Source organism: Anopheles marshallii, chromosome 3 (genome assembly GCF_943734725.1).
Source record: "Anopheles marshallii chromosome 3, idAnoMarsDA_429_01, whole genome shotgun sequence".
Taxonomy (NCBI): Eukaryota; Metazoa; Arthropoda; class Insecta; order Diptera; family Culicidae; genus Anopheles; species Anopheles marshallii.
Genome location: NC_071327.1, coordinates 4,302,096 through 4,329,961, shown reverse-complemented (window position 1 = coordinate 4,329,961; position 27,866 = coordinate 4,302,096). Strand labels below are relative to the sequence as shown.

Below are 27,866 nucleotides of genomic sequence, written 5' to 3'. Positions count from 1 at the left end.
ATTAGAATGGCTCAACAAAAACGATTCGAACACATCACCAGAACACTACGGTCAATTCACTCCGAGAGAACATCCATCCAGCCACAGTGGCACATCGTATTCTTCTCATCTCAGAGCTCACAACCGAAGATCACTCCTGGTTTCTGGGGCGTACTGCATCGGCGACGGTAAACGGAAAAACTGGACCCGAACTCCGTTGAACCAACCCGACCTTTCACCGTGCACAACTCCAAACTCGCTCGAAACCCTTAAATCCCGTCGAGGATCGTCGACGGCGATGAGAAGATGTTGGTAACAAACACACACCCACACACACGCACGCGCGCCCTCGCACACACGATCAGCTAAGTTGGGGAAAAGTGGGCAGTTGGAAAAATTGTCCAAAGTGTGCCTACGGGTCGGGACCACCACCAGGGCGCAGCAGTTTGACGGAACCACAGCAACCGATCCAGCGCGTCCGATCGTTCACAGTGTACTGACTTCAAGACGATCTTGGCGATTTTCTCGAGCTCTTGCCCACGTCCGGCGGTACGGTCGGATGCTCGTGCGGGACCAACCGGCGTTCGGGCTACGCTCGGGTCGCGATCGGATCGCGCTTGTGCGTGCGCGGCCGGCAGCGGGACGCGTGCGGCCCAGAATCCGGACGTGGTTTGACCGGCAAGATGGCAAGAAAATGTTACCGACCGGATCGGGCCCGTTAGTAGTGATTCGAACGTTCACAATATTCGATCGGAGCGCGCGCGCGTTTGTTGCTTGCGTGTGATTCCGTCAGGCACGTCCGTTCGTGTTGTTTCCATCGTGCCGCGCAACGCTCGCGGGGGTTTGGTTTTTCACTCATCGTGGGTGGGTGGTTGCATTTTCCCCGACCGGTTTTAGCCTTCGGGCTCGGAGCAGGGCAGGCTCTGAGCTCACCACACGACAGACAGTTCGAAACGGAACTCGTAATATTGTCCCCGCTTTTGTTAAAACAAAAGGAAACCCCGAGCCACAGTCCGACGTGTTGTTGTTGATCCTTCGTGCGTGTGTTGGAAGGATTCTTTCCCAGCAACCTCTGGTCTGGTGGACGATTCCGTTCGTGTGCGTATGTGCGTACCCGGAGCTGCCGGTGCCGATTAGTATAGAAGTAAGTCGAACCGAACACCGTGATCGCGAGTGGACAGTGTGTGCGGATAGCCGAAACGGAGAGCCATGTTGCGGGCCGCGGACCCCACGCTCCCGGGGGGTCTGGAATCTAAGGACACCGTCCACCGGAGGCGCCGACGTTGCGTACGCTCGGTGACGTTTTGCGTGACACTTTTCCTGGCGTGTTTGCTCCAGCTTGCACAACCATCAACGGCCGTGGTATGTGGACATTTTTATTTTTCCTTAAAAAATAGCTATATATAAGATGCATGGATAATTGAATTATTCGGATAAAACTAATTTCCAGTGTACATAGTACACATGGTACTGAGGATGATGGTGTTTATAAAGACTTTTAGCTAACTGATAATGGACGTGATTCCTGTGGTCGTTTTGAAATTTCGTTAATATTTCGGACGAAGTGCAGAGAATTTTCATGGCTTCTACACATAAGTTCATTATTCAGATAGTCAATTCTACTTATATTAAAGGTATGTTGGAGATGTCAACGTCTCGAAGACTATACTTTTTATGAGTTTTATTGCAAATTCCTTATGTTGTATGTACATGCACATTTTTCCAATACTTGTCCATTACTAAGTCATTCAGTCTGAAGTATTTAAGAAACCTTAAAAGTCTACAAGGACCTTTTTAGTAATCTGGAGGCATTTGAAGATTTTAACTCCAATGTCGGACGTGTGTTAACTCATGTGGTACCGGGTCTGCTATCTAGCCATCCAGAATTCCAACAAGAATTAGCGTAGAACTTTGTCAATAGACTGGATACGCGTTGCTGTATCATCGTTAGTTGTCAGCTCGGAGTGGGATAATATAGGTGACATCATGTCACTACGTATTAAAATTATAATTTTTTGAAGACATATCCAAATTTTTTTAAGAATTGGGATAGTAACCTCAAGAAACTTTATTCCATTTTATACTTCCAGAAACATTTTGTCTAGAAATTACTATTATTATGCTACATTAGTATGCTGCTGTTTTGCAGATAAGGAAGCTTCCCACTAAGTCCCAAGTCCCTGCGTATTATTATCCACATTTTTGCCAACAGTCAGGCACTTGCTTTTCCGCACGCCTTGCTGCCTCATCACTTCTTGCCAACGAAATCCGATCCTTCCCCTCCATTAGCACAAAAGTGTCCCCTCCACTGTCCCTCCATTGCTTTATACCCACAAACACAGTTTTTGCCATCCTCGCTCGGCGACTCGTGCTCGTGATGTCCGATTCAGCGGTTCGCAGCCGGCACAACTCCGGCCTTATCAAACTGGGAAACGGTTGGCGAGCCGTTCGCCAATGGGTCGACTTTCCGGCTGGGCCTGCGAACGACAACGCACTTACACTGCCCAACGGACGACACCGACAGGCGCACAATTCTCGGTAATCGAGCGCGGCTCTCGTAATGAGGTTAAAGTTGAAGTGTTATTTTTAACGCTTTCCGTCTCGTTTGCTCCGCACGGTTCCCGCGTGTGTTGGAAGCTGTGGAGCACTGTGGGGGGACACCGGGGCTAGACCAATGGGCGAGGTGTAGAGAGCTGCCAGGACTGAGACTGTGATAAGAAAGCGAATAGCGGGCCCTCCGGCAGCATACGCCACATCTGTGTGGTGTGGACTGTGCATCAAATCTCGCGGATGTTGTCTCGCTTCCGTCCGGAAGTCGGATATGTCGAAGCCTTGTTACAATGTATGTGAAACGAGGTTGCGCAACGCGAAGGTTCTCATGCGGGTCTTGCCGAGTTTAACAGCATTGAACCAGCAATGGGATGAAGCAATTGTGGGCTAGCTGAAAGTTGGCTGAAAATAGCCGGTGACATCAATTGTTCTCTTCTTTCATTTGCTGAACGAGTGCTTTGCCTTGGCCAAGGATCAAACGTTTCGTTTCCATCGTCGCGTATGCTGAACATGTTTGTCCGAATCTGACGCCACCCGTCAGCGTCCAACTGCACATCGTTGCACATTTTCCCACTGCCACCACCGGTTTCTGCCGATGGTGCAGTTTTTGTCCCGTTCTGTTTCCAGGCAAGGTGTTAACATTTCGCTTCTTCGAAATTCTGGAATGAACAAACCCTGCATCTGCATCGCCGACCTCTAATGTTCAGACTGAGGACTTTAAAGTTTGATGTCATTACAACGATCCAAAGGTGTGTTTTGTTCTGTTGGACATGGGTTGGATCTGGAGCGGTGCTGGAGCGATTTGAAAACAAGGTCCAAAGAATGCGTTCACCACGACGCGTCTTGGCATCTTGGAATTTGATAAGTGGAAATTAAAGCCAAGCGAAATGTGTTGCTGGCTCCAATACAAAGTACTGCGGACAGCCGAGACGTTGGTGTTGATTATGGAACAAACAGTTCGTACAGGAAGTGGGGGTTATGTGGCGGAACGCGTTGGGTGATTTAATCACACGTCTCTCGCAGTCTCACTCGGTGGCGGTTTTGCCGCGCTCGCTATCAGCGTGCCCCGACTGTTGCGGTAATTATTTTTAATTCTTTTGCTCATGATGCTCGGGAGGATGTCTGTTGGAGGTAGTGTGGTTCTGCTATTTCCAGATTTTGGCATTGAACGGCTAGGGCTTTGAGGGTGAGGGTTTTTTGTTTGTGTCCGGAAACAACAAGGAGGTTATCGCCAGCTTAAGCCGCCCAGAGAGTCCCGGATCATGGCTCGGATTGGTTTTATGCGTACGTAATTACCTAACCTGATAAGTGCGAGCTGATGGAGCAAGCGAACGAAAGATCCTACCGCCACGGATGAAGTCATAGACATGCTGGAGTGCTCGACAATTCGTGCCAGAGGTTCGTCAAAGGAATCCAAAGGGTCTCTTATAATTCAGCTTACTTCCGCATAGTTACACACCCGGCCCAATTGAGCTCCAGATTGGACACAATTGAATTGGTGGCACAACACGATAATGAAGACATTGTTTCAACTTTATCTTCCTCCTCCGCCAGTACATACATCTGCGTCTGTAAATGTACGAACAAGTACGTGGCACGTGGCAGCAGTGAACCCCAGTTAACCGCATCGTAACATCTAATGTCCCTAATATCAACCCAGACAATCTGTACTACAATTTCTCGATTGCGCGTGTACTAAATTTGTGACGCCTTGTCTTGTCTTGTCTCTTGCCGTGTCCCGTGTGTCTCGGGAACGAAGAGGACCAATTAATTAAGGTTCCGTCCCGCACTGGTTGCAGAAATTACATTAATCCATTGCACCGACCGAACACACAGGCCAACAGGAAGGTTCTGTTTAGCTCATTAACAAAGTAGCACAATCAGCGTTGATTTCTGTCGGCCGGCACCGTGATTGCAACCGAGTGCATCATGCAATTTGCCAACATTTTGCAGACAGCTTGGAAAACCCCGCAACCCCGCATGTTTATTTGTTTTGTTGTGAACGCTGCTCGGGGAGGGTGGTTTATTGATTTTGTTTCACACGGGTCTGGCAGCGATGCTGCGTGATCTGAATTCATTCATACTTGCAGTTCGTTCTCATTGATTGTCGTTATTTTGAATGCAACGAGTGCTATCGATTCTATCAATGGTCAATTTATAAGTTGCGATGCGATAAGGAAAAACCTCAAAGCCAGTCATTGCACCGCGAAGGTACGCTGACATCATCCCCTTTCTGTGTGGGAGAAAAACACATTGGTCAGCACACGGATCGAATATACATATCCTCCCGCGGTAGTTGCCATTGTGCAGCTGGGAGGGCAAATATTTACTCACACGTCATACAACCGAAGTGGTCTATTATTGCACTTTGCTGCTATTGGGAAATGGTGCACCACAAGATCGCCTGCAGCCAGAAATAACATTTGAAGTACATGCGGGAACCATATGTTGCGATCGTGTTTCTAATTTTCGCTCCACAAACCAACACGGACACATTGATGCCCCGAATGTGCGATCTTTAAACCCCGCCTAACGAAAGGTTATCGACGCAACGGGCCGCCACATAACACATCACCAAAAGGATGAATGATGTGTCGGAGTCGTGTGTACTGTTCCATGCCATCGTTGAAATCGTTCTGCGATGAAATCCTCCCCAAGCGTACCCACATTCAAACTTAATCGACCTCGCCACTGGTCGGTCTGGCGAATGTTATTCTAGCCGCTTATCAGCACAGGACAAGGAGCCGAACGATGCGATCTGGTGCGATGCTGGTTAAGTTTGCGTTCCTGTTGGCCTGAATGTCGGAATTGGTTCCACCAACATCACAGGACGCTGCGAGCCATTGTCGTAACGCGGTTCTATGTGTCGCTTTATGTTTTCGGTGCTGAAAAACTGATTAACACACGTAGCTGTCTAACCTTTGGCGGTGAACTTTTTATACGCTGCTGGTGATAAGGTGTTATGGCGTCATCAAGTGGAATTGAGTGTTGTACGTAATTAGGCCGCTAGAGTTGAGAATTGCTCTGTACATGGTCTAGCAGATATGTAGAAATCTTCCCACAACATCGACTTTCACAAAACCACCTTTGGCTAAATGCGATTGTTAGATATAGTTTAAACAATTTCAGATGGCATTACGTCATCTATCCTTAGTCAATTCAAATTAGACGTCAAATCAGCCAGACCACACATTGTAACGCGTCTAGTCGACCAAGACACGTCTACAAACTTCAAATGAAGTCGTCCAATACTTAAAGCGAATTAAGTTATCTGCCAGGAACTAATTAAATGCATTAAATATTATACTTTGCTGCACAATGCAACATTCATTCTCCCCAATCGGGCGCAATTATGCTGTCTATATCTCGTCTAGAATCGTCATCACACGCAGCTAACAGCCCAACCGAATGGATCAATTTGTGTCACCTACTCGAAACGCTCCCCGAAGTTCAACAAAATTGCGCCCCGCACACATACACGCGCGGTGCCGATACGATACAAATCTAACCCATTACACCCACGAACTCATTTGCTTACGCTAATAATGAAAACCCTCCGACGGGCGATGCATCTCGATGTGCATAACCGTGTGCATAAAACCCCACCCCCCCACGGGGGGTGAGGGGGGCATGCGATTGCAGTGCACACTCAACACGACACGACACGACAATGAGCGAAAAACAAATGCCCGGAGCGTATCACAGCGCGAAGCCGGCACGTTTCGGCTCCATTACTGCTCCAGTTTATTTTCGAACCATGACGTTATGTTTCCTTCCGAAATGTTTGCTCCCGTCGCAGCGGGTGCACTTCAAAATGCTGCCGGATACATCTGCTCCCGCTCGGTTGATGGGAAGTGTGTGCTGTGGAGTTGCATCGAAAGATTTGCGATGCAGCTCAGTGTGCACTGGTGGCAAATATAACCGCTTCCTGTCCTATGCGCCATGACGGACGGTATGGTAGTTATTTTTGCGTTGTCTTCAGTTGATTGCTTGCAGCTGCACTCCAGCTAGCTGTTGCCGGCCCAAACATTGTCGATATCATCATGCAAAGTCGCAGCAAATGTTCACGATCACCCGTGGAACTGGCATTGGTGCATGTTTTCTAGTGGAATGGGTTATACAGATGTACTGCTAGCTGGTCGCTTGTCCGTTGACACACACTTTAACCGTTTGTTTGCTGATAAGATGCATCAATCCGTGCTGGTGATGTTCCGAGACCCTTAATTTGTAGCAGCGTAAATACACTTGATCACGCACAATCACAAGCGGAAATCTGTTTTCCCCGTGCAGCCAGTCTCGAAATGGAACACTCCGAAAACAGTAAGGTGTCAGGTTTCCGTTCGTAAATCCATTACAGGAAACACTTCTAACAGCGCGGACCCAATGATTTGACTGCCAGCCCTTACAGAAATGTGTAACAATAATAAGTCATTACCCTCTCCCAGCAACCATCGGTAGCCCTCTCGCAAGCGACCGATCACAGATGATCTTATGACCCGCGAACGGAATGGATATGCGTGCGTTTGTGCCATTAATATGAAATAAATTAGATGTTAAGAATCGAATGTAAACATTTCTACAGCCACGGTGCCAGCACACAGCAGGTCGACGACTGGCTTCCGAACAACCGGCAACAGATCTTGCGTGGATCACGCGTTGAACGCGGGGTAGCGTCAGCTAAGCATGGTAACTCCAAAAAATGGTTCCACGCAGCTGATGGAAGTTGAAGATCTCGATGGGGAATATGATATGTCTCGAGCGTGCGCTGCTTCCGTATATGTACGGATTGGTTACCGAAAAAGCCCTTCAAAAGTCGCCCACGTTTTTTTGCGGCATGCCGGACCGAAAGACAGAACTGAAGTAGAATAACTAATAATTTAGACATCAGTAGTGAAGGATCCAACGTCCTTCTAGTGATGGAGATATTGAGGTTCCAAGTTCCTCCAACGTATCCAAAGAACAAAGTTACTTCTATAACCCTTGGAACACTGTGGAATTCTGAAGAGATTCAAAATAATTGTCGAACAATGGAGATGTCACATCAGTTACAGGCTATAGTTTGTAACAAGTCTATCAAGCGCAAGGAGATACAACAGATTCCTAGTGTATCTTGCAGTATCTCCACCTTGGGACCCAACGAATCTATCACGAGAGGGCGTGTGTTAGTGTGAAAGAAACTGTGAAGCGATAGTTGTTGAGCAATCCGTCAAAACGTTCTAAACGCTTACCACTTCCATCTATCTTATCCTATCCGACACTTTGCATCGGTGAGAGGTTAACACGATTTAATAGGTCAATAAGGCAATCGAGACGTGCAGCTCCTGTCGGCATATCCATTGCAGTTAGTCTACAGCAGTAGCTGCTAGACACTTTAGCGCATTCCCTTTGATCGTGGAGTACACTTCAAAACACGCATTCTCCAGATTGCGCGAACGACGATGCGAAGATCGTGCCGAAAACAAACACCGGAGCCGGATCTTCCCGACATGTAAAGTCGCTCCACTTTTTTATGCCACCGCTGGCAGGTCGATATTTATAGTTTCGCTTCTTGCTTGAATGCCGAGTTCCTTACGTTCTTGTCTCGATTCTTAATACTTGGCCACTGTTCCGTTGCCCTGCTCCTATCGACGTCCTGCCAGATGATTGATCAGGTTTGTTCCAACGATCCAACGATCGCTTGACGTTTGACGGATAGAAATTAGGAAAATGCAGACAGCAATGGCATTCCGGGTGATAATTCAACTATACCGTCCCGTTGGAAACTGCACACTGCTCTGCTGTCCGGGAACTCCGAGCTCCCGAATGGCACGCGACTTTCGGTGGTAGTTCGTCCCTGTGTAGTGTGGTCCGCATGTTCCGGAGCATACCGAAGAGTGATATTTATTGCACAAGGCACACTGCCAGCTGCATTGACGATCTCTTAGACGAAGACCCTATCAATGTTCACGCATTTGTTCTTCGGGGTGCGCGTGTACGTGTCGCGAGCGGGGCAAGTTTTCCGACACAGGTTTGTAGAATTCTTGTTGTGAGTAAACAGCAAACCGCCCCAGATGGGGGAAAAAATTTCCAATCGCACCGTAACGCTCATACGCAGATGTTTGTGTTGTGCGGTGGATTGTAAACAGAGCGTTTACTTGCGGCACCACAAATCTGCCATGGTGCGATAGAAGCATGTAAGAAGACATTCCCTGGATCTCTCCAATCCTGCCACCAGTCGGCGAAGGGCAGATCCCACATGAATGAGTTGTGGCTCACGTGTGTCGTCTATAGTCTCGTGCGAAAAACCGTACCAAAAATGGAACTGGTCCAATTTTATGCATACACGGAGTTTGTCCATTTATGGCACCATTGCAGTAAAGCCGATCGTTCGTTGCGCTACGCCCCGATGTGGAACAATTTGCGGTGGAAGATAGTGCAAGCAGTAAGCGTCATTTGTGGCCCAAGTTCTTATGATTTGCATATTGGACGTGTACACAAAATATATGAGGCGTGGAAAAGCAGGATACAGTCACCTGTCTGATCGGGGTCTGTCTGTCATGTTGGTACTACTTTGAAGAAATGTAGCATCTAAACGGACATCTCCTGACAGTCGAACGCTCAGTGTGTGGAGTATTCCCTCCTGGGGGGATATCTTGTCTATTCCATGTCGAATAAATATCCCCGTGAGCAAACAGCACGTTGCAAAGGTACCTATGCAACCTGGATCAATACCAGTTCCAGTCTGTCTCCACAACAAACGGTAGCTCCCTCAGGCGGTAGAGAGACTCGCTTCCACTCCACACACAATCGGGTGATGTGCATCCCGAGTGCGTACATTTAGGTGCAATAAAATATTTTAAATTTCCCTTCGCGTCCGCAGAGGGCAGTTCAAAAATAGCATCCACAACTCCGGCACGGATGCCGCGCACGGCTCCCTTGTGTAGGCCGGACCATCCGCGATCACGGCTCCAGGCGGGCGTTGTTTTTCCGTCGCGCTGTTGTGTTTCGGTCTGCACAGTGTATCGAACGGCTGGCGGGAAAACCTGGTGCACTGTGTGCAAGAGTTTCACTCTCTTCTTCACCGACGCGCACACATGCTGGCTTGTTCCGAGGCCCGATGTTCCATTCATGACTCACAGCGCAGGAAATGCAGACCGGGAATGTACGTACGGTTGGCACCAAACCCGGAGGATGACATCTTAAGAACATCCCCAAATCGGTTCGTTCAAGGTTTGTTTTTTTTTTTTTTGCAAGTTCATCCAGCGACCGGTCGGAAGGATGGAAAGCAAATCGTAAATAAACACAGACATTCGACGCCATTTCGGCGGGAGACTTCGTCTCCTTCGTCAACAACGATTGCACAATCAACACGCGAGAGCGGTTGATTGATTTTATGCGGGAGGTTCTTTTTTTTGCAGTCAGTGTTTTGTTTCCCAAATGAAGATCTTGTCTGTCTGTATTATCATTTATGTGTGGGGAGTCGGTCTGCCGTTCTGCCGTGTGAGTTGTGAGAAGTTTGTTCTGCAGCCTGTCACTGGTGCTATATACCAAGTTTATTTCCGCACTGACTTCAGTTTAGCGTAGCAAAAACCATAGCTCAATGTTGCCAGATGTTTCGGCAGATGTTGTGGGGGAAAATGCAAAGGGGAGTAATCTGAGAGCTATGTCGTAAATATCTTGGAATTCTGCTTAAGTGATCTCCAGAAATATGACGGCAAAATAAATCCACAAATATCAATTTGTAAACAGTTTATAATAGAATAATGTTGATAAAATTCCCAAAACGTGCCACAACTCTTACTCACAATTCATCTCAAGGATCTCCCATACTCTGATCTGATCCGATCACGCAAAGTCGCAATGGGTTAGTCGATCCGATCTTTCGCTTAAACCTCAATAAATCCATTGCTTGACCCAGCTTCAAGTGCCATACCTTGCCCACTGTCAACCCGTTTTTGGGCGTATGCAAAATAGAAAGTGCACCCATCGTCTGGCATGCGATCGAACTCCTTTCCAGCATTGGGATGTACCCAAACTCTCCCCGGTCGTAGCGAAGTCAACCCACGAACTTACGCGCCATCTACGAATGCATTCAACAGGGGACTTCTACAACGATGCATCTTCCCACCCGGCACCGTGCGCCCCAAAACACGGCGTTCCACCACCACCACCACCACCGGGTGGAGAGTTTTGTTTATGGTAAAGGAATTTATTTTCAGACTTTTTCCTAGTTCTGCTTTCTAGCTTTCTATTTTTACCCCCACGAGGCAAATGCCGTGTTCTAGAGCGAACGGGAGGGCTTTCCCGTTTTATAATTGCTGCCTTTTTCTGTTCAAATCGACCAGTTGTGTTACCGTGTCGAGAAATTTCCCGTGGTCCAACGATTGATCACTGCTTCCCTCGCGTTCTGAACGGAACTGGTGGGATGTTCCGGTTAATCTGTCGTAGATGCACTTCAAACGCTGATGTTCTGTGAAGTCATTGTGTGCATGGTGATTGTGGGTTTTTATGTCCGGCACAATTAAAAGGGCGTTTATTAGTGAGCACGACTTACTTTCTTCCTCTGTGCGATCTGCCCAAATGTTTCTCATTCAGTGTTCATCCATTTTCCGTTGGCCATTTTTCATTCCATTCCGTTAACAGCAGACAAAGCATGATGTGTAAATCATTTCTACATCTTACAATCTCAGAAACTCATTCCACTCGCACTTTTATGCTGTTTACTTTTGCCATGTCCCGAAACCCCCGGAATGGTTGCCGGCATCTTTCGCAACAAGTTGCCACATGGTTTTCTTGTCGCTCGCTTGCATCTGCCACTTTCTTGGAAATATTCACCAACCGAAAAAAACAGCGACAGAACACACTAATTGGGGCGGTTCAGTTTGGAGCTCCGTTCCGTGCATCCACGGACGCGAAGACCTTGCTGCGAGTTCTAGCGTGAAATGATCGCGCTGGGACCTAGTTTTTGCTTTCGTTCACGATCACGCACCGGTTTCACCCTTATGATCCTCCACCGAAAAAGGTCGCTCCCGTCACCGTTGATGGAGTCCGAGGTTCAAGGGAGTTGCATACGTTCTTGCTTGCTTGCCATTATGCAAGCCGGCGGTATGTGCGTGTGCGTGGCTAAAGCGCCAACCGCCACCATTACCGTTCGGGACGTCTTGCAAGCGTTTGGGTGGGGCGTGCGTGCGGTTGTGGAAGGTTTGAAAATTGCATCCGACGCGAATGAGTTTTGGCCCATAAATCACAACCATGCACGTTGAGACGTTGACGCGCTGCTGCACTTTGTTGCATCCGCATGGCGTTTTAGCACACGAAACTTTTCTGGGTCTATGTCAACCTCCTGACATCATCCAGCGGGTGGTGAGCTAATTGTCCCCGCGAATGTGTTGTCCGGGCCGGTACGATATGGTGGAATCGGGTTGTTGCCGCGATATCACTGATGATCATCACCGGTAACGCCGGTGCCCGCGGGTTATTTGGTTGGTGTCAATTTATAGTCATACCGGACTCCTACATGAGCCGGAGCCACTCGAACACGCTGACCTAACACGTTGCTCGGGCAAGAAAGTTTTGGTTCGCACACTGGATGGCGTTTCTTCCAGTTCGATGGTGGTGCTGGTTGTTTGTTCGCGTCCCCCATTATGGTGGGACACTTTATATTTGCAGCAAATCTACTCATGCTCCCTCCTCCGACTCCCAGCTCCCTCCTTCTGCAGTGCAGATGTTGTGACTGTGATTGCGTGACGGTTAAAGCTAACCTTACATTTGGTCACGGTTCGACCGGTTAGTGGCGATTGTTGAGGCGTTGGCGTTTGGCGATTTTTCGATCACAAAATCCGATTTACGATCGTCCGGTATGCGTCGGTTGAACGACGCTGCTCAGCGACCGCAAGTGTTTTTTATTTCTTTTTGGGCGTCTTCTTTCCAGTGTCTGCCTGAAAGCGAAATTCTCTGTCCACCAGCGATCATCACCATACACGGAGATGGTGTAATAAAGAGAAATAATCTACGAACCGATGACTATCAGGACAAATTGGAAATGTTGTATGCGTTACTATTAATGCTGGACGACTTGAAGTGTTACTTACGCTAATTAAATGTTTAAATTAGGTGATCTGCAGAGGTATTTATCCTTCGCTTGTATCACTAAGCTGCAGCTACAAACAACCGTGTGTTGTGACGTATTTTAGTCTAATATTCGTCTACACATCAACATATAACTGGCGCTACCAAGCTGATCTAGGCTGGACAAAGAGAATTTGTTTAATCATAGCTCCAGAAATTCGGAGAAGTAACTGAACGCCCCAAAGCTCCCTGTCCTTTGGTGTCTTTCTACTGACGATTCCAATCACCATTTTACTGTCTTTCAACTCCCTCGTAAATAAACATTGTGGAGATGAAGTCCACCGACTATACAAAAAAAAACCACGCCGCAAAACATTAGCCCATTCGTATAAACATCGATCGCGTTCGGTAGCCATAAGAGCGAGAATTCGAGCAGAAAATCCATACCAACGTACGGTGCCCCGGTCTCTTTAGAATTTGATCAGCGCTCCCGTTTGTTGCATAAATCCCCACACATCACACACCAACTGGTTAATGGGTGTTTCCAGGACCACCCATGAAGCGCACGGAGGAGATCCCCAAGGGCCATATCGGACGCTGTTCCGTTTCAGTTGACGCGTGCCCTGCCGATCGTCGTTCCCGTTCGGTTCGGTAGCGCTGCGTTGGAATCCTGCTGATCTTGAGACGACGTGTCCATGATTGGTAGGTCGCCAACTAGTGCCGCCATACGAACGACCATCCGAAAGATGCAGGGCGAATTGAAACAGACCCTTTTAAACTCTCTTTCGCAGTTCCCTTTCTTTGGCCGCAACATTCGGTTTGGAAAGCGTTTGCACACATGTTGTGGCCTTTTGGAATGGCGGAAGGTATTTCGCGAAGAATGTTGATGCAATCTACAGATGACACCATCTCGGCGGATGTGTGCAGCGCGGAGCTATTCAATCATTCGCACGATGACATAATTACTAGATGAGATCAGCCCTAGAGCCATCAGCACACGGCAAAAAAAGAAAACAGAAAGCAAGAACAAAAACGGGGCCATTTTGGGCACGGCGACAAGCGGACTGGCCGGTTGATTCGGTTGACAACTAGGTTTGATGGAGAACGGGGACATATGTACGTACGTTTAATTGTTTAATTTGCGCGTGTAATTGCGCCCGGTGTACATCAAAGTGTGTTGCATTGTTGTAGGCATGGAGAGAAATCTGCCCATTGGCCTTATCATCATCATTGGCCGACCGCTGTAACACACAGATATTTGGTGGAATGCGAATGAGAGGAATATATTAGTCGTCGTTCGAAACATATCCCAACTGTGACATACATCCCAGCTATGAACTTTGCTGTATTTTTTTTTACATATTAGAAGCATACTTTATGTAATTAACTGAATAACCAGACCTACTCTATTGAATCTCACCGAACTATCTTGTTGAGTTTAGTTAATCCTCCTTTGAGAGCCATGATCTTGACGGTCGTCAACTTCGAAACGATCTTCAACGACTAGTCTACTGTAGATCACGTAGTGTACTACTAGTATCCTCTTCTTCTGTATCAGCACAATCTCAGGAGGTCTGGGCCTTCTTTGACTTTATTGGTGGACAGTGGATTGGTCCAGATGGGATTTTGGACTAGTCCTGTCGTGTGAAAAGGCCCGCCTCTGCTACCAGTACACCTGTAGTAGGGCCGCCCCAACTACTAGTATATATTCAATAATTCAAACCAAAGGTACCTCCACAATAATAGCTCTTCCTAATGATGTCCGCCTCTGGTGCTGGTCTGTTAACATCAATGATCCATGAAGTTACTGCGTTCACACTGGAATCGCTATAGGACAGCTTAAACCTAAATTTCCCCTACTGCACCGACACCAGCTAATGGCGCTTTTGGGGTCGGTGCTGATTTATTGCATGTCCATAAATTATCGCTACCGCTACCGAAGTGCCTGGTTTCAATCTGCCCATCAAGACAGCGACCAGCTTACCAGATCCCAAAGTCTTCACCGAACAGAAGATCAGATTGTAAACGATCCAAGTAGGCAAGATGGCCGGTTGATGCGGCAGAGCGAGATGTGGCGGTAATAAAAACATCCCACATCCACCATATTAGGGACGTTCAATTTGCAAATCAATTTGCTCGCAGTCGATCGTGTCCCGGGTTTTGTGTATCAAGTTGATAGAGTTGGGGTTTTTATTTTCCGGTGCCCAAAGTATGTATTTAATTATGGAATTGCTTACCACTGCTTTGCGTGGAGTAGAACTCTTCAATTTATAGCCGATGTGCGATAGCCTACTTACACGAGCGTTAGCGGAGAGCGTTAACAAACATCTTCCACTCGGTGTGTACCAAGTGTAGGGTAACCTTCAACTCTGCCCAATGCTCTGCATATCCTGCCGACTAGAAATAAGTGCCACCCACGCGTATTTGTCCGGTAGCGATGCTGTCACTAGGGCACAGGATTTGTTATCGGAAGTGTTACACATTCAAACCCCGAAAAGCCACCACTAAAACAGTCTCTAAGCCTACTGAGTGATAACGACATGTTAATACACAGCCCCGATCGTATAAGCCATGTGTTCGCCGTTCACGTTTGGTTTCGTTGTTTGTTTTTTTTTTTTAGAGCGGAAGTCTTGTTGGTTTTGTTGAGCCCCCATTGGGGGCACCGAGAGCTTTCCGTCTTCCTTATGCTTCGTTGTTTTGCGCAATGCGCCAGGAAGTGGCGATACGCATTTCTCTCGCTGGGGACATCCAGCTGGCGACAATCGGGAACAGTGAGTGTTCCGCCTCATGCTGTACTCGCGCTGTGGTTTGTGATAAGTGTAAAATGTTGCAAAAAAAAAGAATACCATTGTATGTACAAACCCCCATCGAGACATGTAAGCGTGGAGTCCTCCTACGCCACCGACATGCTGGAAACGGTCAGCAACAGCAACGGAAAAAAGCGTACCATGAACGCTAGCCAAAAAAAAAAACAGTCAAATAAATAAAGACTTTATTTAAACTCACCACTCAGAGATGGTTGGCGATCTAATATCGTCTGCATATCGTCATCGCGGTTAGTGACGAGTTGTAATAGCTTCCACCCCCATCAAAAGTCCCCCCCACAACGGACGGTACGGTTGGATCAGATGTCAAAAAAAAACACACACCCCAACCAGCAACAACCGAAGCCATTCATAAGTGTGTGGTTTGTGGGTTGAGGGGGAGGTAGGGGGGGAGGTTGGTTAATGAGGCGAGTTTCATTCATCTGTTGCTGGTCGCAAAAATCATGGGAAATGGGTTGCCCAGCCTATCTGGGGTTGTTGGGATTGCAAGCACAGAACCATTATCACATCTTGCGAACGGATGTGTCTGGAGTAATGTTAGTAAAAGTGTGGCTTTTTTTTGTATTCTTCCCCACTTTGCTTCGCCCGAACCACATGAACCGTGGATCATGTTGACTGATATTTGATGAAGGATGCGTACCTTCTTCGATTTTTTTTTTTGCACCGCCATCTCTTTTGAAGTGTGTGCGTTGGGTGCTGCTTGTGTTTATCTTTTAATCGGCGGCCGAAGCTAATGGGTTCTTTTTTAGCCGGAGTAATTATTTATGTAAGACATTCCAGTGCAAATTTGATTGATCGGTAAGATGTAATGCTGCTGTCGGGATTCCGCACAGCGTGGCAGAGCCTAAGCCATGTAAGAAGGTTAATTATTTTTGCAGACAAATCGACTGCTTGCTTATGAAGTTTTTATTCTGAGGTCGACCAATAAATAAAATGGATTCATGTCAGATGCTTGTGTGTTGATGGAGTGAAAGTTAACATCGGCTGTATTTGATCACTATTCGCAAAGCTTTAGCTAGACAAAGGATACTTCAACGGCTACGTTTATTGAAGTAAATCCATTTTCATTCCTGGCGAAATCTGATTTTGAAACTTCTTATATTCTTCACTGCAAATATTTTACAAACTATTGATTATTTTTATATCATTTGTTTTCGTTCAAAATTGATGTATTTTTGTTCAAAATTGATGTACAACGAATCAAAATTGATGTATTTTTGTGAGTAATTTTCACTTGATATTCTGTTGAGTTCTAGACGTGATTTGAACCTAGACCGGATGTGTTCTCAAGTGCCCTGTCTTACGTGATGTGCTATTTGACCGAATATACCTAATGCACGACAACAGGCACTTTTATTTCCGAGCTTTTAAATTATTTATGAAGAACATCGACTTTGGTATGAAACATACACGACTATGGCAATATTTGATAATTTATTTAAAGGAATTAGAGACATTATATTACATCCTTTTTATGTTTTGAACATGCAGTAATTTATACTTGAATTAATAAAAAAGTAAATCACAATTTAACAATTTAATTGTGGTCTATCATTTTGTGAATTACCATCCCACACTCTACCGTCAATTTGATTTTCTCACTAACTGAACCATTAGCAAGAAAACATCGATCGAGACCTGGAAAACGTCCAGCCGCAACGCACTGTGTAAGTTCTCGCTAGGGACCCTATTCTATCAGCAAAAAAAAAAACAATGTTAATGAACCTGCAGCGGTGCAACAGGAAACCTGCAAACGTGTGACATTCTTCGGCGTGTTTTACTTGCCCGTTGTACGTTGACGAACGTTCACACACTCAGCCCGGTCAAAGTCGCGCCCCGAAGCCATTGTTATTTAATACGGCCACGGAACCTGTTGTGTAAGTGCGTTTGTTACCGATTGCGCGTCCCTGGATCGTAAAATGATGAAATACAGTAGCGACCGGAAAGCAGGATAATTAAATGATCATGTCTATAAGGTGGATAATCCATCAAACTACACCACATGAACGGTGCTTGACGGGTTGACGGACCAAACTGTACGTGATCTTCCTTTCGGGTTTGCTGTCAGCACATTAGCACCACGGTCGGACATGTGTTTTTCACATCTAGCCATGTCCTACCATGTGCGATAGAAATCGACGATCCTCGTCCCCTGGTCCCGCATTGGTGAGATGCAAAAAAAAACACACACAACCAACAACACACGGCCAAATGAAAGAATAACAGTACACGAAAAGGGAGAAGCTGTACAAAAAGTAAACTCTCCTACATCGTAACCCGATTTCGTCCCGATTTGCAGACGGGAGGATGGAAAATGCCGATGATGCAAGATTTGCGTGATGATCCGTCGCAATGGTCGCCGCACTGTTCCGCGGTCCATACGAGTGTTTTGTGTGTCTGTGTTCATAAATGCATACAGCTCCTCGCGGTGCTGAAGGCGTGTAAAACACATAATGCTGGGCGGTGCAAGATCGGGACAGGAGAGTTGCCCATCTTCATTACAATGTGCATACCAAGTGTAGCTTCCCGGTTGTCGGTCCAGCAGCTGGCCACGCCGTGCAGTGTAGAGACGGTTCCGTGCAATAATTATCAATTTAGAGAATATTTGTTTTTATTGCCCTGCGTTTTGCGTTTTTCACACTCACACACCCGATCGTCAGGATGGACGATTTATGTGCCCTTCAGATCGTTTATGCAATAACTTTAATGTGCCCGAGTACATGATGCAGTCCGAAGACGATACTTTGCGTTGGTAAGGATGGAGATCAGTAAAGATCAGTGAGAAAGAAGTGAATTGAAGCTATTTAAAAAGAAAAACCTCTTGGCATGAAGAGAAAGTACTGCTAAAGTAGTCTCAACTGTCTCAAGAACTGGAGCGAGTTTCAAAGGCCGCAAAGATGATAAATCGCACTACCTATGATGCATCATGATCGTCACAGTAGGAACACATAATCAGATCACATTCTTGTTTATTCTACACCCGCTTATTCTACCACCCCCCTCCCACTGTTGGCCACTATTTGTTTACACACTGACCAAACACCGCCAACATCTTCAAAGACCTTCAAAGATTTTTCCAATCGGAAGCGAACGACATCGCGTACGGCGGTGGATAAATATCTCCCGCAATCGATCGTTGTTCTGCCGAATGTTTTTCGTCTTTGGTTAGATAAACAGTGCGCCATCCTGCAACTACTCACACTGCACAGTCCGACCCTGGTGGGTACGTACCCGCACCCGAGTCTCTCATCTGCCAGCGCAGTGTCCCGGCCGGAAGTGTGACTTTGAGAAATTCGACTGCCACATCCATCGCCCATGTTTCAAATCGGTAGCGAATTTTTGGCTTCAAATGGTTGAACGAAAACAAACCCCAAAGTTAGCCAACTGATCGAGCGGCGTCGACGGGGCAAACACATTTCCTTGCCTTTCCTAGGCAAAGTGTAATATGACCGGCTTGTCGTGCGGATCCGGTACGGTAAAACGATACGCGTTAAAGATCCCGAATGTGTGTGTGTGGTGTTTCCGAACCCATCAGCACAACTGTCACAGTGGCGGAACGAAACATATGTTTCAACGCATGCATCGGAAGTGTCATAGGCCGGGCCGTGCGTTAATAGATGGCTTTCTAATAGCCGGCTCCCGGGCGATGTGTTGAACTGCGTCGACACCGGAATCGATGGCAATTAGGTTGAACGCGAATAGCTTTTGCAGATGATTTAGTGCCTGCGGGTTAGTAGACGGTTAGCCTGGGGGCGGTTAATTACGGTGTATGCGAGTTCACCCCCGGCTTGGATGTCTTACACGTGGCGATTTGTTTGAATGTATCCCAACAAGTGTCGGTGTTTCCCTGTCATTGAGCATTATTAGATGGGAAATTAATTTGTCCAAACTAGAGATGACGGATTGAGAATTTTTTGCTCTAATTGGAGATGAGAGTAAGTGCTCGGGAGCAGTGATTAGGTCATTAGTGAATGATGACTATTGTGTACTTTAATTACTGGCAATCTCGTCTTCCAGAACTCCATAATGCCTGCTAGAATTTGTGCATATCTTGAGGAAACAAAAGAAAACAAAAAGAATTATGGGACTATTGACCGCATATTTGATGCTCCGTACTGAATGATTATATCTGTGAGTCCAGCAATGGCCTTTGTTGATGAGGACAAAACCACATTCCATGACTTTGTTGACTAATATAATAGAGTTCTTTTTCTTGCTTCTGATGATCAGTAGCTTAATCTTGTGACACTCTCCAAGATGTTTAACAACGTTGTAGAATTCGGCGTATGGCTCAGTAACAGTGTATCATCATCATATTAACAGCGATGCAACGTACAAAAGCTGAATTTAACAGAGTTTTGGTAAAGTTTTTCCTTCTCTTCTGATTATTGTAATTATAAAATGCACCATAATGGCTTAATGAACACTCAGCGGCAAAAGCAGACACTCAGCTAAAAATGAAGAAATAAAAATCCTCGCAACATCAGCCAAAGTGAAAGGAAATGTATTGCAATTGATAGACCGCGCCATTAATGCCAACCATCCTTTCGAACAAATTCCCAAAAGCACGATCTTGTGTGTTTGTGTGTGGTTTGCAGGGATAAAACTATATTATTACCAGAAGGAACAGTACGAAGGCGACCCGAATTGTCGATCGTTTAATATGAGTTCTGGAGATGTTTCGCGTCTTGTTATGAATGTCTAAATTATGACACCTTGCCTTGTGGTGGTGTTGGTACGATAACTGCTTTACATTTTCAGAAAAGAAATGAATCATTTGAAATGTAAAACAAATATGTTAGCACACCATGTCGACAGGATCGATAAAAGCTAAAGTAAAACCATTTTTATTTCTGCACTGCATGCCCAAAAAAACAAAAAAAGTGTGCTACGCACTCCCCCGGTTAGGTGCTTTTTATCCATTAGGGCGCAGTTAATGATCATCATTCCATGCCGCCGTCCGCCGCGGTCATTAAGCGGGCGATCGAGCAAGGATCGAGCGCCGCAGGTCGTAATCTGTGGCTGGAGCTGCATGAAAGGACCAGCGGCTTGCTACACCATCCGCCCGAGAAGCGAGGAAGATCGCCACAGAAACACTTTAAAAACTTCTCTACCCTTAAATTGATTAATTTTTACTGACCACCCCCTCCAACATGGCCCATGCACTCCGCTTCCCGTTCGCCAACGAAAGGGGCCTACAAAAACATTTCGCCAACTTACCACCAGTCTCGGCAATAATGGCGTTCGAATGCATAAAACGGGACGGGAAGAGAAATTTCGCCCAATGCATTTTACGCTAACTGGTTTTGTGTTAAAGGTCCTCCGAAAAAAAAGCACACACACACACACACACACACCCCCCCAATCATTCCGGTAGGTTCCGTAAATTCTTGACTGGCGTGCTTACCGACGATCCCAGAACTGGTTTTGGAGTGGCCGATTTGTTTTTTGTTTTTTAGACACCCGAAGAATTGGATGGACGAATTGCTGCTTCCACGTGGATGTTGGGGATGTAATGCGCAAATACCTGGAAGAATTAGCTCCGAAAGGGACACCGAGAAGTTACGATCGGTTGGGAGGGAGTGTTCCTTCGGCGTGACTGGATGCTCTCGTTACGGGAGGTTCAGCATTGGAGCGTTCCCTGAGGTCTTTCAACGCCACCGTAGACAAATTTTGCATCACGAAGCGTTGGCACGAGTTCTTTAGTGGGGGTTTGACGTTCGTTCGCTTGGATCGCTAGATTATACCGCCAGGCAAGCAATGTGTGGCAGGTTGTTATTATGCAAATTTCGATAGTCGTCTATCTTGTGATGAAGCCGACATGAACACAAATGCCTATGATATGCACCTTCAGGACAAGATCGCATTCCCGAGGGGATCAGTGGTAAGCGGCGATATGACATTCCCGACCATTGTAACCCAGGGCGTTGGGCCGATAATAGCCCTAATCTGTACGATTTGTATTGCATAGAAGGTTTATCGTAAAATGTCCATAAAATGCGTTGCGACAGTGGATAGAAACGGAACGCATCCGCGGTGGTATTGGCCGGAACCTTCCTCCATCAACATGATCTACTAATCCTTGAACAAATAGAGCACAGATGATCGAAAAGTGAACAGTCGCGGGATGCCACTGGGTGCTAGAAATTAAATACAATGTTGGGCAATAAACTACGGTCCCGGGATGTGTGTAATGCCTTCCCACACTGGCATATTTACTTACTCCCCCCATTCCATGCCCCCCTTCTCGTCCCCCGCCCCTTTTAAGGAATTGCAGATGCTGCAAGAACACCAGCGCCCCTGCACCGTCGTGTTTCGGTTGTTTGGCCATCTCGTATCCCTTCCGGCCGTTTCACTCGGCGCACACATTTTATCACCACACGCCACCATGGCCGCCCGCTTGCACAACCCGGCGAACATTACAGGCGTGGAATCCCGTTTGTAAAACAACGTTTTTCTTTCCTCTGGCCCGCAAAGTGCGAGTGCAACGCGCGCAGTACACAACACGGAGTCGCTGGCCCGCGATTCCCCGGCGCACTGGAAGCGAATAGTTTGTTTGTCTATTTTTACGACTCTCTTGCCGATTGCTTCACGGCAGCAGAACTACAACTGCACCGCACTGCCCACAGGAACCGAAACCGAGTCGCCGGAGCACGGTTCCGGGACGGTTCTTCTTCGAAATTTAGGTCAACCATAAAGATGGCCATGTTGATGCGTGATGGTGCGATTATGATGTGGTTATGGCGATCGAAACGATGCACAGGCTAATGGTACGTGTTTCGGGTGTATCTGTTGACAGGTCTGCAACCAGACAGTATGTGACTGCAAAGGGCTGAAGGGTGCTCCGGGACAGATTGGACCACACGGCGTACCAGGCCAGAGCGGCGATCCAGGCGATATCGGGTTCGATGGCCCACCCGGACTGCGCGGTGATCGGGGAAATCGGGGCGAAGTTGGTACGAGCGGTCCGAAAGGTTACCGGGTAAGTACGAGCCCTGGACACGGGACAGAATTTGCGTCACGCTGCTCAGTGCTAATGTGTGCTTTTCCCGCAGGGTGATACAGGAGAGCGAGGACCGCTGGGTGTGCCCGGATACGCAGGACTGCCCGGTGAGCCCGGTTTCCGTGGCCCGTACGGGATCGATGGTTGCAACGGAACAGACGGTGCGATGGGACCTCCCGGCTTCCCCGGTATTCCAGGCGAACGTGGTCCACAGGGTCCGCCCGGTATGATCGGTTACCGGGGTGATTCTGGTGAGGGTGGCATAAACTCCAAGGGCACCAAGGGTGACATAGGAGTGGCCGGTTTTCGCGGCGTCGAAGGACAGCAGGGCTACCCGGGTAATCGAGGTTCCGATGGAGTCGATGGCATGACCGGTGCACCGGGCGACGATGGATTGCCGGGGCTGACAGGCGAACGGGGTGAGCAGAGCGAAGATTTCTGTCCCGGAGAACCGGGCGAACCGGGCGAGCCTTACTATTACTGGGGCGGCAAGAACGAAACGGTCAGCATCGGCATGAAGGGTCCGAAGGGTGACCGTGGATACGACGGAATGCCGGGCATGCATGGGATGAAGGGCGATTCGGGCATGCAGGGCGAACGAGGACAGAAGGGTTTCAAGGGCGAGGAAGGCAAGATCGGTGACCGCGGCAAGCAGGGTAAGGAGGGCCCACCGGGTGCCTCGGGCGAAAAGGGAGAGAAAGGTGCACCCGGATATGCGGGGCTGGATGGAAGCTCGGGCGACAAGGGACCGTCGGGAGACGACGGCCGACCGGGATTGCCGGGAGTGCAGGGACCGCCGGGAGCTAAAGGTGAATACCGACCCGAGCTGGCGCCGATCGTAATAGGACCGCAAGGACCACAGGGAGACATAGGACCGCCCGGTCGACCGGGCAACGTCGGTATTCCCGGAAACAAGGGTCTCCGTGGACCGATGGGTCCACCCGGTCCGCCCGGTGATTCTGGTCTGAATGGGCGTGCCGGTCCGAAAGGCATCTCACCGCCCGGACAGCGCGGTGACGATGGTGAGGGAGGACCGCCGGGACCGATAGGTAGCCGCGGTACTCCGGGACAGGCGGGACCGAAGGGTCAGCTCGGTTTTCCCGGCCGAAGCCTGCTCGGGCCCAAAGGTGAACCAGGCACGAACGGATTGAACGGAGACTTTGGCGAGAAAGGTGATCAGGGCGATGATGGCGTATCCGGCGACAAGGGTTTGCCCGGCATTGGGGTGAACATCACCGGACCACCGGGACCGGCCGGTTTACCCGGTCGAGATGGACCGCCAGGCGATTTGGGCTTCAATGGTTACACTGGCCAGAAAGGTGACAAAGGATTCCGTGGAGAAGACTGCGGCACTTGCCCGCCGGGACCGAAAGGTGTTAAGGGCGAAGATGGCGATATTGGACGCTCCGGACTGGACGGATACGATGGTAATCGTGGGCTGCCCGGACCGCGAGGCTACCAGGGCACACCGGGAAAGCAAGGGCTGAAGGGTTTGTCGGGCCGAAAAGGTGAGTCGATCTGCCACCGTCCGAAACGTTCCATTTAGCGCCTGAACGAACACTCTGGCGTCGGTTTATTCCACAGGCGAGCGGGGTGACTTTGGAGAACGTGGTGTTCCGGGTGAGCCGGGACGACCGGGAGTTCTTCGGCGTGCGAAAGACTTTATCGACCTGACGCCAGAATTGGGCGATCGAGGAGATAGAGGACAACGCGGTGATCAGGGCATGCCTGGGGATTTGGGTGCCTTTGGCGCTGTCGGATACCCTGGACGACCCGGTGAACCGGGAGAGTACGGTGACGACGGTGAATCTGGACGACCAGGAAACGATGGGCAACCGGGAATTGACGGTCGGAACGGAGCGCCGGGTCGGGATGCTTTTGTCAACGAGTACAACATCTGGTCCATTCGCGGAACGCCCGGTGTACCGGGTGACAAGTAGGTGGTCTTGGGTCGCACATGAAGGTTAACTGAAACCTCATTCCATTTCCTTTTTTTTTTTTCCCCCGCAGAGGTGTCAAAGGAGAGCTTGGTGACCAGGGTGATCGCGGTGAGCCGGGCGCAATGTCAGAGCTGATCTACAACATCGAGGGTCCCAAGGGCGTGAAGGGAGAAATGGGAGACTACGGACCTGATGGCGAAAAGGGTTACAAGGGTGAGATGGGTCTGCATGGACTGCGCGGATTGGATGGACCACCCGGTTTGCCTGGTCTCAGCATTCAGGGACCAGAGGGGTACAAGGGTTACTACGGCGTGATCGGTGACCATGGACCGGTCGGTACTCCCGGTGAGGATGGACGCCCCGGACCGGATGGCATTCCCGGACTGCAGGGATTGCGTGGACAGCGCGGTGACCCGGGACGACCGATACTGATGGGAGAGAAGGGCGTGGAAGGCGAGGGCGGCTTCTACGGCGAGATCGGAGACAAGGGCTTCAGGGGACCGGAGGGTGTGCGCGGCACGATGGGTGAATCGGGCACGAAGGGCGAGCGAGGCGAACCGGGACCGTTGGGTAAGCCGGGTCTGCGGGGAAACAAGGGCCAGATGGGAGACATCATCTACGGTGACCGTGGAATGCCGGGATTGCCCGGACGCAACGGTCTGCAGGCCCCGTTCGGCGACAAAGGCGAACGTGGCGAGCCGGGCATGGAAGGGTTCCCCGGACCGAAGGGCGAGCGAGGCGAAATCGGACGCGACGGATTGCCCGGACTGCCCGGAGACGATGGACTGCCGGGCGAGCGAGGTCTGCAGGGACGCATGGGCGACATGGGTGAGGAAGGTTACCAGGGAGAACGTGGCTTTACGGGCGACCTGGGCCATCCCGGTCTGAGCGGAGCCCGTGGACTGGCGGGAGTGCGGGGACCCAAAGGCCTATCGGGTGATCCCGGAGATATGGGATTCCCCGGACGGAATGGAGCGCCCGGACGGAAGGGAGAGCGGGGCGATTTCGGTGACATGGGACCACGTGGCCGGAAGGGCGGTGCGTCGTTCAGCGGTATGAAGGGAGAGATGGGAGAGCCGGGCATGATGGGCCCGCCCGGATACAACGCGCGACCCGGAATGATGGGACAAAAGGGCGAGGAAGGAGACGCCGGCCAGGTCATCGATGGATATCAGGGAGTGAAGGGACAGAAGGGTGCCCCCGGTTTCCCGGGCATCCCAGGCCGTCCAGGAGCGAAGGGCGAGCGGGGCGACGTTGGAGTGTTCGGACCGAAGGGAATCTCCGGCGATAAGGGACGCGATGGATACGCTGGTATTGCCGGTCGTGCGGGACGTCCGGGTCCACGCGGACTGGTCGGTCCGCGAGGTGAGCAAGGCACTCGCGGAGAGGCGGGAGAATCGGGTGAAGATGGCCTAACTGGGTTCGTAGGTACGAAGGGTATGCGGGGTGATGTGGGTATGGTTGGACCTACGGGGCAACCCGGCGTTGATGGCGATCCAGGTTTACCCGGCATTCCTGGCAATGTTATGATGCGATCGGCGCAACAAGGTGACCAAGGTGACTCCGCCCCGGAGGGCCTAGAAGGCGATCAAGGACCTCCCGGACTAAAGGGACAACGAGGCTATCCGGGCCGGAAAGGGGAACAGGGACTGCCTGGATTCGTGGGCATGCGCGGCATCGAAGGATACGACGGACCGAAAGGACAGCGTGGAGATCCTGGTATGAAGGGACTGCCCGGCGACATCCAGACCCGAACCGAACGCGGCGACCAGGGCGAGGCTGGATACGATGGACTCACCGGACGACCGGGCATTACCGGCAACAAAGGAGCACCAGGCGACTACGGTGACAATGGACTGATGGGTCTACAGGGTCTTCCGGGCTTCGTGAACGGCGCGTTGAAGGGAATGAAGGGTCAGCTCGGTTTCGAAGGTGCCCCGGGCCAGGCTGGGCTGGCTGGGCTGCCCGGTTTGGATGGGTTGATGGGTCCACCCGGACCACGAGGATTGGCTGGAAGCATCGGTCCAATCATGCCCGGCTTCCGGGGTGACACTGGCGACGATGGTCTGCCGGGCCTGGAAGGCATGCCCGGTCCACCAGGATTCCCGGGCGACCGAGGATTGCAGGGATTGCCCGGTCTGAGTGGGCTCCCCGGACCCAAGGGTCAGCAGGGAGAGGAAGGCCCCGAAGGCTACCACGGTCTGGTGGGATTGGCCGGCATGAAGGGAGAGGTGGGTGATCTACCGCCGCTCTCGAACTGGCGACCAACGCAACCTGGCGATCGCGGAACTCCCGGTATGCGCGGTGAACCCGGCGATGAAGGCGACAATGGACCGCCGGGCTATCCGGGCATGCGCGGTCCGAAGGGTTTGCAGGGCTTGCAAGGCGAACAGGGCGCAACGGGCGAAGTCGGCGCCAAGGGTGAGCGAGGCATTCCCGGACCACCGGGACGCAGCGGTATCGAAGGACTGCCAGGCCTGCCCGGATTGCCGGGTGACTCGGCCGGGCCACCGCCACCGCCAAAGAACTTGGGTTTCATATTCGCACGCCACTCGCAGAAGGTGACCATCCCCGAGTGTCCCATCAACACGTACAAACTGTGGGATGGCTACTCGCTGGTGAATGTCATCGCTAGCAGTCGCTCCACCGGACAGGACCTTGGCACCGCCGGGTCGTGTCTGCGCCGGTTCAGCACAATGCCGTTCATGTTCTGTGATATTAACAACGTGTGTAACTACGCCTCGAACAACGACGACACGATATGGTTGGCCACACCCGAGCCGATGCCAATGTCGATGGCACCGATACCGGCGGATCAGGTCGAGCGCTACATTTCCCGCTGCAGCGTGTGTGAGTCCAACACGCGTGTGATGGCGCTGCACAGTCAATCGATGAGCATTCCGGACTGTCCCGAAGGTTGGGAGGAGTTGTGGCTTGGCTACAGTTATGCGATGGTAAGCAGGTGGCTAGATAAGCGTAAGATTGTTAAGCAATTTAATGCCTTCTCCTTCTCCTCGTCAGCACACATCGGACAACTCGGGAGGATTCGGACAGGACTTTGTGTCGCCCGGATCCTGCATGGAAGAGTTCCGACCACAGCCCGTCATCGAATGCCATGGACACGGTACGTGCAACTTCTACGACGGTATTTCCTCCTTCTGGTTGACGATCATCGACGACTCCATGCAGTTCAACACGCCCCAGCAGATGACACTAAAGGCACATCAAACCAGCAAAGTCAGTCGGTAAGTGCAGCGTCCGAACGGTGCGCATGTCTGACATCCGGCTAACCGCGACTCCCTTTGATCGCCCCCTTCCAGATGCATCGTTTGCCGTCGAAAGGCCGGCATCATGCGCGCTCTGCACGGAGGCAGTTCGATAACTGCATCGGCCCTGCGCAGACCGCAAACGGCCACAGTGTCACGCCCGCAATATCCGCTGCCTCCAGCTCAGGCAGCGGCGGGCCCGAGGAGACGAGTGTCACCGGGACGGCAGCGTAACCGCAACCGCAGCCAGGGCTAG

The 27,866-nt window shown here is 49.9% G+C and overlaps 1 protein-coding gene across 1 annotated transcript; it reads left to right on the top strand.

Moving 5' to 3' along the window:
* The first annotated feature begins 1,188 nt into the window (after positions 1-1,188).
* On the top strand, positions 1,189-27,866 carry LOC128710955 (collagen alpha-1(IV) chain). Its single transcript, XM_053805818.1, has 7 exons — positions 1,189-1,341; positions 22,201-22,383; positions 22,457-23,912; positions 23,989-24,340; positions 24,415-27,298; positions 27,366-27,589; positions 27,665-27,866. Exons 1-7 carry the CDS (start codon positions 1,189-1,191, stop codon positions 27,864-27,866), a joined length of 5,454 nt encoding a protein of 1,817 aa, XP_053661793.1.